The 16,953-nt window shown below is 43.2% G+C and overlaps 1 protein-coding gene and 1 long non-coding RNA gene across 8 annotated transcripts in view; one reads left to right on the forward strand and one right to left on the reverse strand.

Annotated features, from left to right (window-relative positions):
* The window catches only part of LOC127443695 (radixin), a 280,821-nt gene that overhangs the window by 182,861 nt on the left and 81,007 nt on the right, over positions 1-16,953 (forward strand). Inside the window, exon 1 of one of the 7 annotated variants that reach the window (XM_051702495.1) lies at positions 3,620-3,717. The exons of the other annotated variants lie outside the window; for them this stretch is intronic. Coding sequence (XP_051558455.1) covers positions 3,635-3,717 — 83 coding nt within the window. The 5' untranslated portion in view covers positions 3,620-3,634. Of the gene's footprint in view, positions 1-3,619; positions 3,718-16,953 lie in introns of those variants that run through there. 7 annotated transcript variants of the gene reach the window in all.
* The window catches only part of LOC127443757 (uncharacterized), a 600,892-nt gene that overhangs the window by 179,939 nt on the left and 404,000 nt on the right, over positions 1-16,953 (reverse strand). The window lies entirely within an intron of this gene.

Consider the following 16,953-nt stretch of genomic DNA (forward strand, 5'->3'; position numbering starts at 1 on the left):
ATCGACGGGATTATCAACCAGGTGGTACTAGAACAGTTAATACATCGTCTTACAAAAGGGACAGCGGAGTGGGTCCAGTGCCACCGCCTGGCGTCACTGGAGGAAGCCATCCGGCTTGCGGAGGACCACATGGCGGTGATCCCGAGGGCGGAAGAGCCCTCCTACACACTCTCTCCTCCCTCTGTCTCATCCCCCTCCCCTCTCTCCTCTCGTTCTGCTCTCTCTTCAGGTCCCGTTCCTGCCCCACGCAGACGAGGAGGACTTCAGCCCCTGAGACCAGTTCCCCGGGTGTGGGAGGCGACCCCTTCCCCTATGCCCTGCCGCTCTCCCTGACGCCAGGGCATAGGCAAGTGTAGGCGTAGCACCTGGGCCAGCCTGCTGGAGGTGCGGAGACCCGGGCCACTTCCGGGATCAGTGCCCTCTGATGGAGCTGGGAACGGTGGTGCGGGTCTCTGAGCTCCCACAGGCTGCCCCCGACAGGGCCGGAGTGTACCGGATACCGGTAAGTGTCAAGGGGGGTACTCGCCAAGCGTTGGTGGATACCGGGTGTAATCAAACCACTATCCACCAACGCTTGGTTCAGCCTGAGGCGTTGGACACCACTAAAACGGTGAGGGTGAAATGTGTGCATGGGGATATTCACAAGTATCCGGTGGTGACCCTGATGATTAAATTCCGGGGGAAAAAGCATAGAGTGGAGGCCGCGGTTAGTTCCCGCCTCACCCATCCGCTGATTTTGGGGACTGATTGGCCTGATTTTAGAGTTTTATTAAAGGGAATTTGCACAGATGGGTCCTGTATGAAGTTAGGGAGATGTGTAATGTGCGATGCTCTGGCAGGGGTCGTCCTCGACAGCTCCACGTCATAATGACGAGAGAGGGGGAGAGGCTGCAGCCCCTCCCCTCCTCAGGGAATTCCCTGAGGGGGATTTCCCTTTGGAGCAGTCACGAGACGAAACCCTCAAACACGCCTTCGACCAAGTGAGAGTCATCGATGGTCAATGACTCCAGCCGGACATCGCCCTTTCATACCCCTATTTTGCAATTATAAATTAGCGGTTGTATAGAGTGACACAGGACACTCAAACTAAAGAGGATACAACCCAACTTTTGATTCCAAGGAGCCGTCGGGAAATGGTATTCCAGGCGGCTCAAAATAATCCCATGGCGGGTCACTTAGGAGAAAGGAAAACACTGAACCGTCTAATAGCCCATTTCTATCGGCCGGGCTTTGGCGGCGATGTCCGAGGTGGTGTGCGGCATGCCGCGAATGCCAACTGGTTAACCCACTGGCCACCCCAAAAGCGACATTGCGCCCTCTCCCTTTGATCGAGGTCCCCTTTGAGAGAATTGGAATGGACCTCGTCGGGCCATTAAAATGGTCAGCACGCGGACATCGCTTTGTATTGGTCCTGGTGGACTATGCAACGCGATATCCGGAAGCAGTGCCTCTTCGCAACATCTCAGCACGCAATGTTGCGGAGGCACTCTTCAAAATAATCTCCCGGGTGGGGATTCCAAAAGAAATCCTCACCGATCAGGGCACAACGTTTATGTCATGGACACTACGCGAACTGTACGAGTTGTTAAATATTAAATCGATTCGCACCAGCGTGTACCATCCTCAAACGGATGGCCTGGTGGAACGATTTAATAAAACCCTCAAAAACATGATTCGTAAGTTCGTGCACGACGATGCTAGAAATTGGGATAAATGGCTCGACCCCTGTTATTTGCAGTACGAGAGGTCCCACAAGCCTCCACTGGCTTCTCCCCATTCGAGCTGCTGTATGGGTGATGCCCACGCGGCGTGCTTGATGTATTGCGAGAGGCCTGGGAGGAGGGACCTTCAAACAGCAAAAATGAAATTCAATACATTCTTGATCTTAGAGCAAAACTCCACACTTTGGGACAGCTAACACAGGAGAATTTGCTCCAAGCTCAAGAATGACTGCGCCGACTGTATGACAGGGGAACTCAGCTAAGGGAATTTGCACCGGGAGATAAAGTGCTTGTATTGCTTCCCACATCGAGCTCTAAATTACTCGCCAAGTGGCAAGGACCCATCGAGGTCACACGACGAGTGGGAGATCTTGATTATGAGGTTAAACGAAATGATAGAGGGGGCGCACATCAAATATACCACCTCAATCTCCTGAAATTGTGGAGGTAGGCGGTTCCCGTGACGTTGGCTACGATAGTTCCCGAGAAGGCGGAGCTCGGACCGGAGGTGCGTTCAAAACATAAACAGTTCACCCCGGTCATTTGCGGAGACCACCTCTCACCGAGTCAACTCGCGAAGGTTGCTAGGTTGCAACAGGAGTTGGAGAACACCTCATCCACCACCACATCGAGACCAAGCCGGGGGTCGTGGTACATAGCCACCCCTATTGATTACCCGAACACAAGAAGAAAATCGTTCGGGAAGAATTGGATGCAATGCTCGATATGGGGGTAATAGAAGAATCCCACAGTGATTGGTCCAGCCCTGTTGTTCTAGTGCCTAAGAGCGACAGGTCTGTGTGGATTATAGGAAAGTCAACGCGGTGTCTAAATTTGATGCATATCCAATGCTTCGCGTTGATGAGTTGCTCGATCGGTTGGGCACTGCTCGATTTTATTCGACATTGGATTTGACGAAGGGTTATTGGCAGATCCCCTTGACACCAATTTCCCTTGAGAAAACTGCCTTCTCCACACCGTTTGGATTACACCAGTTTGTGACACTTCCGTTCGGTTTGTTTGGAGCCCCGGCTATGTTTCAGCATCTCATGGACCAAATCCTCAGACCGCATTCAGCTTACGCCGCTGCCTATTTAGATGACATCATCATTTATAGCAATGATTGGCAGCGGCACATGCAACATCTGAGGGCAGTTCTGAGATCGCTGCGCCGAGTGGGACTCGCAGCGAACCCAAAGAAATGCGCGATTGGGCAGGTGGAGGTACGGTATCTGGGGTTCCACTTGGGCCACGGGCAGGTGCGTCCTCAAATTGACAAGACAGCGGCGATTGCGACCTGCCCGAGACCCAAGACCAAAAAGGGGGTGAGACAGTTCCTGGGGCTGGCTGGCTATTATAGAAGGTTCGTGCCTAATTATTCGGATGTCACCAGCCCGCTGACTGATCTCACTAAAAAGGGAGCTCCAGACCCGGTCCAGTGGACGGAGCAGTGTCAGCGGGCATTCACGCAAGTTAAAGCTGCACTTTGCGGGGGACCGCTTTTACATTCACCTGACTTCTCTCTCCCTTTTGTTTTACAGACAGATGCTTCAGACAGAGGGCTGGGGGCCGTGCTCTCACAGGTGGTGGAGGGGGAGGAGCGCCCGGTGCTGTACATTAGCCGTAAGCTCTCGTTGAGGGAAACTAAGTACAGCACCGGGAAAAGGAGTGTCTCGCCATCAAGTGGGCAGTCCTCACTCTTCGATACTACCTGTTGGGGCGGGCCTTTACCCTATGTTCCAATCACACCCCACTCCAGTGGCTCCACTGCATGAAAGATACCAATGCCCGGATCACCCGTTGGTACCTGGCTCTTCAGCCGTTTAAGTTCAAGGTTGTCCACAGACCGGGGGCGCAGATGGCTGTCGCCAACTTCCTTTCCAGGAATGGGGGGGGAGTGGTAGGCAGGTCGGATGCCACCCCGGCCTGAGTCGGGCAGTGGGGATATGTGGCAGCAGGGGCGTGGTCAAGCATCTCTCTGGAGAGAGAGAAAGCGGTAAGGGCTCTTACACCTGAGTTAAATTATGTCTAACACCTGTCTCTAATTGTAGTGAGCACGGGGAGAGTGGCATAAATAGAGCCACACCGCAGCTGGACAAGAGAGAGCCTGGGCACCAGAGACCCGAGTGTGAAGCGAAGAGTTTATTATTGAAAAGTTGAGAGTTTATTTTGTGAAATAGTTTGTGTATTTTTTTAGACTAACTTAGTGAACAACATAAAAGCCCTGAGAGTGTATATCTGCTGCAGAGAGGAAAATAAAAACCCTTACCTGAACCAGGAAAGCTGCTTCTCGCCGCCTCCTTCCACTGAGAAGTGTTACAGCTCTCTAAAATGTTGTCTCTCAATTCATTTGAGAATTACATTTCCCATTAAAACCACCACTAAACATATTAAAGTTAGTGGTCGACCCCACTTATCAATGAGTCAGTTGTTAGACGACTAGTCGATTAATCAACAACCCTGGCACATCCCTTATATCAATGTTTTTTTTTTTTTTTTTTTTTTACCGACTTTTCAAAGCTCAATAATACTTTACATTCCAAGATATTATAAGAAAAGTTAAAAACAAATCAAATCAAATCAAATCAACTTTATTGTCACACAGCCATATACACAAGTGCAATGGTGTGTGAAATTCTTGGGTGCAGTTCCGATCAACATAGCAGTTGTGACAGTGATGAGACATAGGTGAGACATATACCAATTTACAATAACATCAAATTAACAGAGCACAGTTTAAACGTCTGATATACACCAATGTTTGTTTTTCAATGGTACAATCATAATTGTTTTTTGTTTTGTTTTTTTATCCTGCAAGTTTTGATGTATTTTTAGGATTCGAGTTTTTCAGTTATAACCACCTTTGCCAGTTTTATTAGGTTCTTGTCCAGGTATGGTGCGTTCAAGTCATGTCGGAATTATCATATTAATGGTTTGAGTGCACATGAACAGCACCACAAGTTGTAATAACAAGTGGGAAACTGGATCTCCTTCGACCCAGACTTTCCGAGTGGGGGCTGTCGATTTAAGAATTATGGTGGTAGAAAATTGTTATTGGTAATAATTCAGTTTTACTTGAGGATTTTGACTGTGCAGTTTAGTTTGTATGCATTTTTTTTTTTTTTAACTGAAGATTTAAAAGAATTTTCTAAGAATGATGCTCGGAGTCAGATTTTCTCCTTTCCAAAAGATTTAATAACAAAATGGCCGGGAGAGTTCACAAGTAGAAGTCTCAAATTACCAAAGGGTACATCACATTATGTAGTTTTCTAATATCAGTTCAACGCTTGTGGCAGAATACAGTTGTTCAGAGCAAACTCATTCCCTTATTAGGTGTTAGTTGTTAGGCAACGATGAGAAAAAGAAGTGTTTGTTACATACATGGTAGATTTCAAAGGCTAAAAAATAGCCCCCTTTTCATTATCGCTTTCTGTCCTGTGCTAAGGCATTTATCTAAGTTTTCTCAGGTCTTTTGTAGTATTTTTCTTAACAGGGTTTATTTTGAATCGCTTTGTTAGTCTAGATTTACCTACATCATTGACCAAATGTAGCTTTTTATCCCACGGGTTCTCAGAAAACACTGAAACTCCCGGTGACATAAAAGCAGGGTAACAACAGCCATACCAATCAAACTGTTTAGTTAATACGGTTCTTGCATTTGCCCAACAAACCCCGAAAAGTCTAGTGTCAAATGGGTTATATCATATCATAAAATTTTCTTCTGGAATTAGTATATATTGACCCTGTCCTTTCATGTTTGGCTTATCAGTGTGAAATTTACACATTGGTTCTCAAGTGATATATGCCTACTAGGGCTGAACAGACAATTTTGATATCAAGTCTCTGCCTAACAGCCAATTAAATTTATTGAGCTAAAGTGCCAGGGGCTGGGTGACTGGATCTTCTATCATCAGTCCAGTCCCATTTGAACAATAGACTTTGTACTTCAGAGTCTAAATTTGGGACTGGTTCATGGACACAACAGTTCGAATCTAAAATGTTAGTCAGATATTCAGAAGCATTCCCTACTGACGTCTCTTCTATCAGAGAGCCTGAGAAGTGCTGTGTACATCAGAAATGGGACTGCACATTGTTTTGTTTTGTTTAGCTTTTGCACAACTGACCTGACCAGGCTTTTTGGAAAGATTCAAACAAACATGATATCACAAAAATTACACTTATAAATGCAAAAATGACAACTGGTGATTTGTATCTTTTATTCTTCCAGATGAAGGTTCTGTTTCGGCTCCTCAGATCCAATTTGTCCCCACACATTCATGTTCTTCACCCCTTTTGACCCTTTGCAAGCCAGAAGAGGATTTGTGCAGGGGGTCGGTACTAGCACGTCCGTTTATCCCTGCACTCAGAATGGTTGGGCAACAAAGATTTGATGATAGAGAAATTGAGATTTTAGTGAAGTGATGAGGAAAATGGGACAATAGGGAAATGGGGCAGCAGGAAAATGGGGCTTGGCTTGGATGAGGGGAAATTTGGGCTTAGATGTTGGGGTAATGGGCTTGTAATGGGCCGCATGTATCCAGGTCTCCCTTTCCGCGAACCGTAGAGCTGTTTCGGTGATCAGAATGACCTCGTATGAAACTAACTATCGTGGATTGTTAAAGGTCTCCTCAGGTCCTTGACCCAGATCCTGTTGCCAGGCTTGTAGTTATGATAGGTCCTTATTGCAGTTGTTGGCAGGGTCTCTTTCAACTGTGAATGATATTACAAAGCTCCACCATAGATCTCCTTGGCTCCACTTCCACCTCTGGTATTCTTTCACCTGGTGAATTAAACCCAGTGGTTCTCAACCCTGTTCCTGCAGACCCCCCCCCCCCCCCCCCCAACACTGCACATTTTGTATACAGTTGTGCTCAAAAGTTTGCATACCCTTGGAGAATTGGTAATATATGTACCATTTTTAAAGAAAACACAAGTGAGCAGGCAAAACACATTTTTTTTATTTATTATGGGATTCATATTCAACTGTAGGTTATAACAGAATGACACAATCATAAAACAAAACATGGCAACAATGAAAAAAATGAAATGACCCCTGTTTAAAAGTTTGCATACCCTTGTTCTTAATACTGTGTATTGCCCCCTTTAGCATCAATGACAGCGTGCAGTCTTTTGTAATAGTTGTCTATGGGGCCCCAAATTCTTGCAGGTGGTATAGCTGCCCATTCGTCTTGGCAGAATGCCTCCAGGTCATGTAAAGTCTTTGGTCGTCTTGCATGAACCGCACGTTTGAGATCTCCCCAGAGTGGCTCGATGATATTAAGGTCAAGAGACTGTGATGGCCACTCCAGAACCTTCACCTTTTTCTGCTGTAACCACTGGAGGGTCAACTTGGCCTTGTGCTTAGGGTCATTGTCGTGCTGGAAAGTCCAAGAGCGTCCCATGTGCAGCTTTCGTGCAGAAGAATGCAAATTGTTCCCCGTGCCTTTAGAGCTCACACACCCCCAAAACATCAGTGAGCCACCACCTTGCTTCACAGTGGGGATGGTATTCTTTTCACTATAGGCCTTGTTGACCCCTCTCCAATCAAGCTCTATTTTGGTCTCATCACTCCAAATTACAGTGTGCCAGAAGCTGTGAGGTGTGTCAAGGTGTTGTTGGGCATATTGTAACCGGGCTTTTTGGCACAATAAAGGCTTCTTTCTGGCAACTCGACCATCCAGCTCATTTTTGCTCAAGTATCGTCATATTGTGCTCCTTGAAACAACCACACCATCATTTTCCAGAGCAGCCTGTATTTCTCCTGAGGTTACCTGTGGGTTTTTCATTGTATCCCAAACAATTCTTCTGGCAGTTGTGGCTGAAATCTTTCTTGGTCTACCTGAGCTTGGCTTGGTATCAAGACATCCCCAAATTTTCCACTTCTTAATAAGTGATTGAACAGTACTGACTGGCATTTTCAAGGCTTTGGATATCTTTTTATATCCTTTTCCATCTTTATAAAGTTCCATTACCTTGTTACGCAGGTCTTTTGACAGTTCTGCTCCCCATGGCTCAGTATCTAGCCTGCTCAGTGCATCCACGTGAGAGCTAACAAACTCATTGACTATTTATACACAGACACTAATTGCAATTTAAAAAGCCACAGGTGTGGGAAATTAACCTTTAACTGCCATTTAAACCTGTGTGTCACCTTGTGTGTCTGTAACAAGGCCAAACATTCAGGGGTATGTAAACTTTTGATCAGGGCCATTTGGGTGATTTCTGTTATCATTATGATTTAAAAAGGAGCCAAACAACTACGTGATAATAAATGGCTTCATATGATCACTATCCTTAAATAAAATACATTTTTTGCATGATCAGTACTATTTTCAAAATCAATGCCAAAATTTCACAATTTCTGCCAGGGTATGCAAACTTTTGAGCAAAACTGTATATCCCTTTTCTGACAGACCCAGTTCAGGTCTTGGAGTCTCTACTAACAAGCTGATGAGTTGAATCAGGTGTGTTTGATTAGGGTGATATCCAAGGGCTCCAGGAACAGGGTTGAGAACAACTGGATTAAACCCAACTCTCATTGGTCTTCCTATTAAGATCTCATATGGGCTGAGTGCTGTCTTAGCTTTCATTCTACCTCTCATGGCCATTAAAACTAGGAGCGGACCTTGGAACCATGTCAGATCTGTTTTTGTTATAACTTTTTTGTCAGTTTAGTTTTGATGGTCTGATTCAATCTTTCTACTGCCCCTCCACTCTGTGGGTGATGGGTGCAGTGAGTTCTCAGATTTATTTTTAGCCCTTCTGACAGTGCAGTGATTACACTGTTCACAAATGTGTGCCATTGTCATAGAATTCTTTTTTTTTCGTATCCCCCACCTGGGCATGATCTCTCCATATCAGTGCTTTTGCAGCTGTAGTTGCATTTGCTTTTCTGCTTGGAAAACATTCAACCCATTTTGAAAACATTACAACATTATTTGCATCTCAGAAAATGAGTTGGCTCCATGAAATGCATCACTGTGCTTTCTAAAGGAAGAGCAGGTTTGGGTTGGGTGGAGTGAGGTTTTGGCTTGCTTCATCTTCCCACGTTATTTGCTGTGCATGTGCATGTCTTGCAGAGCTGTTCAACCACACTACTGAAACCTGGAGCATACCATGACTGTTGCATCATCATATCCATCTCCCCTTTGGAAATTTTGTGAGACAATGCATTCACATTGTGAAATTGTAAAACATGCATGAGGTAGAAAAGGCCTGTTCCCTGTCTGTCACTCACTCGACATTGTGTCGTTGTAGTGACACTAGGGGTTCAATCTTGAGAGCCCCAATCACCTTTGCTTAAAATAGAAAAGGCCAATGAAATTTGGCAAGTGGAATTTGCATGCCACTCTCCGCCCCGGACATACGGGTATAAAAGGAGATGGTGTGCATCACTCATTCAGATTTTATCTTCGGAGCCGAATGCTTGTGTGTTCGTCCTCTCACCCTTTGCTCTACTGCTGGATTCTTATGGCGCATATCAGCGGTCACCCTCACACGGTCGAGTGCTGTGTTCCTCTGGGTGCTTCGGCAGCCTGAGTCTGCAGGTGATAAAAGAGTATATTAGAAAGAGTATATTTCCTTCTAAAAGAGCTCATCGCAAACACTTGGCATCTTTTTAAAGATGTCCTTCCGCGTTTGCACTGCTGGATGTGGCCGTTATCTCTCCCCTCCGGATACCCATGAAATCTGCCTCGAGGGTCTGGGGCGCCAGCACGCCGAGGCGGCTTTTGTGGAAGGGTTATGTTCTCATTGCGAGAACATGCCCATGAGAACGTTGCGGTCGCGGCTCACTTCCTTTTTCATGAAGCAAGAAGCCACCATGGCTGCTCCCCAACCCTGTCCGTCCTGGGCTGACGCTGAGCTGGCCAGGTCGGCAAGCACCGCGGGCGATCTGGATGTGGACATGGGAGCGTTTCCGCCGGCTCAGCCCCCACGGACTTCCCATCCCCCAGCACGCTCGTTCTGTCCGGATGAGCTGTCATTGGATGCAGGCAGTCTGCCTCAGGGTGGGTTTAATGTGTTGCTCGTGACGAGGATGAGCTTACGGTCGTGGCATCTGAGGGTGGGCTTATTTTTTTCTCTCTTTTTCACTTTTTTCACTTTTGTTTTTTGCTTTTTTAGCACTAATGCAACAAAATTAAATGATTCACATAGTTTAATGCTTTTAATTGATGCTTTATCGTATTTTGTCACTCTTGTGCCATCACATATACTGATGGTAAATGTTAGGGTTAGGCCTGTCACCTTAAAAACCAACTAAACAAGTCTTATTTTGTGGCAAGATTTATTCTTCAATAATGGTACAAAAATGCATAAAATCTAAACTGTACAGTACAACACAATTATGTCCAATACCAGTTTGCTTGATTCTTGCCTGATTCTTTAATTGACACACCCTCAACTCAAAAACTGGGGATCCAAGAAAATCTCACTGGTAATTACGGTAATTTTATGGTGCCATTAATTTCTGCTCATCTTGTAAATACGATCATTCCGATATGGCACGAACACACCATTAATTCATATTGTTTACTATTTAGCGCCAGATGAGTAGTACATTTATTCGCTGACTGAATTGGTCTCCAGCATGGCACCGCCACTCAACTAAATTGCCATGGGTATAATCAGTTTTGCTGTAATCAATACAATTTACTTTTACTTTTGATAATTAAGTATATTTAATATCAGTTACTTTATTAGGGGCCAAGCACCGACGGTTATTGTATCCGTTAGTAATATTATTATTATTCCTCCTCATTGGGAGTCTATGGCAGTCCAAAGAACCGTTCTTAGGAAAATTATGAAATTTTGCCCACTGATAGGGGTGTGCATGAGTAGTCCCATAGCAAATTTGGTACCTCTAGAACAAACTTTGTAGTGCCTCCACCAGTTCAAATGTCACTTTTCTTTTGTGCATATCTTTTGAACCGTTGAATCTTTTGAACACCGTTAATTTTTTGTCTGATTAAATGAAGAGTCCCAATATCTCCCATGGTGCAGTGGATCGTTCCCTGAACTGTGAAACAGAAATGTTGTAGGTTCAAATCCATCCTGAGGTGACTTGAAATTTGGTGTGTTTGTTCTTTATTGAGCTGCCCCCCCTAATAGTCGACCAAACGTTAGTCGATGAGAAGAGTCTTGGTCAACCAAGTTTTGATTGGTCGGTTGGTCGCAGAAAAAAAAAACTCCACAGGAAACCGACGAACACCGATATTACCGCTGGTTGGATGCAAGGTGGTACTATGGGGTAATTTTCTTAAGCAGGGTTAGGGTTAAGCCTACACAATAAAGCAAGACCCCTTGATTTCAAACTTTGAACTTTATTTTTTATTTAGTTTAACTAAAAATGTAAATGAAACTGGAAAAAAATTAAGTGCAATTAAAATGTGTGTTGTTCAGCTTTTTGAAAGATGACTTTACAACAGTTGTGAAGGGCAACATCTCTCTGGCAAAGAACCTACTTCATCTGTGCATTCTGTACCAGTCAGGTATTTCATTGTCCAGGAAAATACATCCTGTGTGTGAATAAATTTGTTTTGTTTCCTCCTTCACGATATATATATATATATATACAGGTGCATCTCAATAAATTAGAATGTCGTGGAAAAGTTCATTTATTTCAGTAATTCAACTCAAATTGTGAAACTCGTGTATTAAATAAATTCAATGCACACAGACTGAAGTAGTTTAAGTCTTTGGTTCTTTTAATTGTGATGATTTTGGCTCACATTTAACAAAAACCCACCAATTCACTATCTCAAAAAATTAGAATATTTTGACATGCCAATCAGCTAATCAACTCAAAACACCTGCAAAGGTTTCCTGAGCCTTCAAAATGGTCTCTCAGTTTGGTTCACTAGGCTACACAATCATGGGGAAGACTGCTGATCTGACAGTTGTCCAGAAGACAATCATTGACACCCTTCACAAGGAGGGTAAGCCACAAACATTCATTGCCAAAGAAGCTGGCTGTTCACAGAGTGCTGTATTCAAGCATGTTAACAGAAAGTTGAGTGGAAGGAAAAAGTGTTGAAGAAAAAGATGCACAACCAACCGAGAGAACCGCAGCCTTATGATTGTCCAGCAAAATCGATTCAAGAATTTGGGTGAACTTCACAAGGAATGGACTGAGGCTGGGGTCAAGGCATCAAGAGCCACCACACACAGACGTGTCAAGGAATTTGGCTACAGTTGTCGTATTCCACTCCCGAACCACAGACAACGTCAGAGGCGTCTTACCTGGGCTAAGGAGAAGAAGAACTGGACTGTTGCCCAGTGGTCCAAAGTCCTCTTTTCAGATGAGAGCAAGTTTTGTATTTCATTTGGAAACCAAGGTCCTAGAGTCTGGAGGAAGGGTGGAGAAGCTCATAGCCCAAGTTGCTTGAAGTCCAGTGTTAAGTTTCCACAGTCTGTGATGATTTGAGGTGCAATGTCATCTGCTGGTGTTGGTCCATTGTGTTCTTTGAAAACCAAAGTCACTGCACCCGTTTACCAAGAAATTTTGGAGCACTTCATGCTTCCTTCTGCTGACCAGCTTTTTAAAGATGCTGATTTCATTTTCCAGCAGGATTTGGCACCTGCCCACACTGCCAAAAGCACCAAAAGTTGGTTAAATGACCATGGTGTTGATGTGCTTGACTGGCCAGCAAACTCACCAGACCTGAACCCCATAGAGAATCTATGGGGTATTGTCAAGAGGAAAATGAGAAACAAGAGACCAAAAAATGCAGATGAGCTGAAGGCCACTGTCAAAGAAACCTGGGCTTCCATACCACCACAGCAGTGCCACAAACTGATCACCTCCATGCCACGCCGAATTGAGGCAGTAATTAAAGCAAAAGGAGCCCCTACCAAGTATTGAGTACATATACAGTAAATGAACATACTTTCCAGAAGGCCAACAATTCACTAAAAATGTTTTTTTTATTGGTCTTATGATGTATTCTAATTTTTTGAGATAGTGAATTGGTGGGTTTTTGTTAAATGTGAGCCAAAATCATCACAATTAAAAGAACCAAAGACTTAAACTACTTCAGTCTGTGTGCATTGAATTTATTTAATACACGAGTTTCACAATTTGAGTTGAATTACTGAAATAAATGAACTTTTCCACGACATTCTAATTTATTGAGATGCACCTGTATATATATATATATATATATATATATATATCACAATATCTAATTACATTGCAATTACATTTGCATTGAAAATTAAATTAATTTATTTAAAAAATTAAAAACTTAAATACATTTCTAAATTCAAACTGTACTCCAAATGAAACAAAAAGCAATTATAATAATGAAGTGATCAAAAAAATAATATTACCACCTTTCCATCTACCATCAGGCAAGTAAACATGCAGGTGGAAAATTACTTACTTACATAAATGAAGACATAAAAACAATTATAAATGTAAAAATAATAATTATAATGATGATAATTATCACTGAAATATAAATCATGGTTTGAGCTGAACGTGTTTTTGTATTATTTTATGTTTTAATCACAGATGTATAGGCTGCAGAGTTGTGGTCACAATGAACTGCTCTGTGGAAATAAAGTGAACTGAACTCAAAACATCTAAGCTGAGATGTCTGAGGTCATTTGCAGCACTCATAGACGATACTGTTCTTGCAAAAAAATTTCAGAAGACTGAAACAAAGAAAGAGTGAGAACCTTTTACATGCGCATATTCCACGAGACTGCACACCTCCGAACAAACGGCGTATCATACGTGCGCATAGACGGCTTTTCTGTCATCTGTTCTTAATAATAAGGTGTTTTTTAATAATAAGGTGGAAATCATTTGTAATATTCATTTGATAATAATAATAACCTAATCATAATAATAATAATAATAATAAATATAGCTGCAAGCAGCGATGACGGGCCCAAGCACCATTGGTCCATTTCCACTCGGTGGCTTTCGGAAAACAAAGCATGATGGACAGAGCAACAACTCAACATTAATGTAAACTTGGACCCTAATCATACAGTGAGTAATAGATAAATGCCATCATTCCAGTTTGACTACAACTTCACAAAATTTTCCATCAGCAGTGTTTAAACAATTGAAACAATTACCATATAATGTGAAATATCTGAGTGATTGAATAGGTCATTCAGAACAACTATTTATCAAAATAGGTGATTTAAAATAATCTCTTATTGTGCATAAAATTATTAATATTCATGAGTTTTGCAGCACTGCCATACAAAGTACAATTTTCCTAGAGTGTATTTTTATTTAGAACTAACTTTGTGTTAATGTTCCTTTTCAAATGGCTTATTCCAGCTGTTACAAAGTTGATAGGCCTATAGGATGTTATTAGCAGAATAACATTGGATATGCATGCACTCCCAATCCATGTGTACACTTAAAAAAAAATAAAAAGAATTGTCCTGCATAATGTGAAGTTTATTCCAGATTGCCAGTTTTGTCAAGCTAAGGAACATTTAGAAATTGTTGATTTGTTTAATTGACAATGTATTTGTACTCTGGAGATTTTTTTATTTTATTTTTTTTATTTTTTTATGTTGGCAAATCAGTAGCAAAATTGTTACTTTGTGGTTCCTGTGGATATGCAGTTGTTTTGCAAATTCATGGATATTTATAATTTGATTGTAACTCCAATTAATGAACCAGTACTTGTTCCAATGAAGCTTGGTACCTTAATCCATAAGATCTACAAATGGGCGCTTGCTTTGGTGTTTCCACCCTTCAGATTTTATTAGTAGATGAACACATATATCAGCAATTTAATCAAGAACATGACTGATTGGTCTAGTGGTTACTTTTTGCGTCTAGTTTTTAGAGGTTCTGGTTTCTAATTCACCAAAATATAATGTGTTATTGTAATAAACCAAAGTAGCATCTGTATGTCAGTGGATGGGTGTTACACTTTAAAAATAAAATGCAATAAAACACAGACACATTTATTGACCGTTCTATATTTGAAAAAATAAATAAATAAACCCAGCGACCTCCGAAGTTCAGACAGTGATGAACACAACTCTCCGCTCCAGCAGCGGGAATTTGCACAAGAGCATCGGTGACCAAGATGGCACAGCTCACGAACACCCATCGCACAACCCAGCCATGAAACACTCGGTTTATATAGGAAGGAAACACACTGGGTGCCGGCGCTGCACATTAACAATCAGCTCACCTGGTTACCCCACACCTGAGTCCGATTAAGAGAGAGAGAGAGAGATAAAGACGAAACACGCTTTACATACACACAAACAATACTGCCGAGAAGGTAATCACAATGGGGGACATATTTCTCTTTTCTATTTCCTGGAAAAGAGCGCGAGCTGCAGAAAAAGCTGCTGACACTAAACAACATTGATAACAGCCAGAACAAACATTTATCATAAATTCAAAATAACACATTCCAGCGCCGGATCGGCAATCAAAACATACACAGATCAGATGAAACAGAAACAGAAAAAGTCATGGTCGTAGCGCCACCAACTGATGGCGCCGTGGATGGCTGTCTTGGTGTGGAGCTTTGTTTGTCCTGTGTTTAGTAATCTTTTTCCGGTCAGTTTTAACAGAGACGAACTGCTGAACATTCGACAGCATGTACCAGACAATCTTTTCCCGGTTTTTGAATATTCAGACGTTTTGCTAGACGTTTTAGTTGGAGGCACGGCTTTGTTTTTCTGGAGACGCAGGCGAGGGAGACGAGCCGGTGCGCTGGTCAAACTCCGTTGGCGCGGATTTCGAACAGCGCTGCCTAATATTCACTTACCGAATCTCCGCTCTTTTCCTAACAAAACGGACGAACTACATCTCCTCACCCAACAACAAGGACTTTTCAACCTCTGCTGCCTTGTGCTGCACAGAATCCTGGCTGAGTGAAGCCATTCCGGACAGTGCGTTACATCTACCGGGCTTCCAGCTGATCAGAGCGGATCACATCACGGAGATAACGGGGAAAACGAGAGGCGGTGGAACATGCTTTTATATCAATGAAAGTTGGTGTACAGTTGTAACAACATTAAAGAGGATGTGCTGTCCTAATTTGGAAGCACTCTTTATTAACTGTAAGCCTTTCTACTCGCCACGGGAGTTTTCCTCGTTTATTCTGGTGAGTGTGTATATCGCACCAAACGCGTGTTTGAATGCCGCGCTGCAACAGCTGGCTGATCAAATCACAGAAACGGAACAACAATACCCGGACTCAGTTATTATTATTCTTGGGGATTTTAATAAAGCAAATCTCACACATGAACTGCCCAAATACAAACAACACATCACATGCCCCACCAGAGACAGGAACATACTGGATCATTGTTACACAACAATAAAGGATGCATATCGCTCTGTCCCTAGAGCAGCTTTGGGACTCTCTGATCACTGTCTGGTTCATCTTCCAACCTACAGGCAGAAATGAAAATCAACCAAGCCAGTAGTAAGGACTGTAAAGAGATGGACCAATGAAGCAGAGTGGGAACTACAAGCCTGCTTCGATTGCATGGATTGGAGTGTTTTTGAGGCTGCAGCCACAGACCTGGACAAGCTCACAGATACTGTTACGTCATATATCAGTTTCTGTGAGGATATGTGCATTCCTACTAGGATTTATTTAAAGTTCAACAACGACAAACCGTGGTTTACAGCAGAGCTCATGCAGCTTCGTCAGGCCAAAGAGGATGCTTACAGGGGTGGGGATAAAGTCTTGTACAATCAGGCCAGGAACGCACTGAACAGGGAAATCAGAGTGGCTAAAAGGAGATACTCTGAAAAGCTGAAAAACAAGTTTTCAGCTAACCACCCTGCATCAGTGCAGAGTGGCATGAAACAACTCACAAATTACAGGACTCCTACCCCCAACCCTGTAGGGAACCAACAACTGGCTGACGACCTGAATGTGTTCTACTGCAGATTTGAAAGGCCCAATCTCACACCCCACACCCACTCTGAACTTCACTTCACACAAACACCCAACACCTCCTGCAATCCCCCTCCTCCCCCCTCCTGCTACTCAACCTGCACTTAAGATTTGTGAAGATGATGTGAGCTGCGTCTTTCGGAAGCAAAAGACGAGGAAGACTTCAGGCCCAGATGGCGTCTCACCAGCGTGTCTTCGATCCTGTGCTAACCAGCTGCCCCCCCATCTTCAATACATCACTGGAGCACTGGAGAAGTCCCATGCTGCTTCAAATGCTCAATCATTATTCCTGTACCAAAGAAACCAAAAATCACAGGACTTAATGA

This window comes from Myxocyprinus asiaticus, chromosome 7, assembly GCF_019703515.2.
Source record: "Myxocyprinus asiaticus isolate MX2 ecotype Aquarium Trade chromosome 7, UBuf_Myxa_2, whole genome shotgun sequence".
Classification (NCBI taxonomy): domain Eukaryota; kingdom Metazoa; phylum Chordata; class Actinopteri; order Cypriniformes; family Catostomidae; genus Myxocyprinus; species Myxocyprinus asiaticus.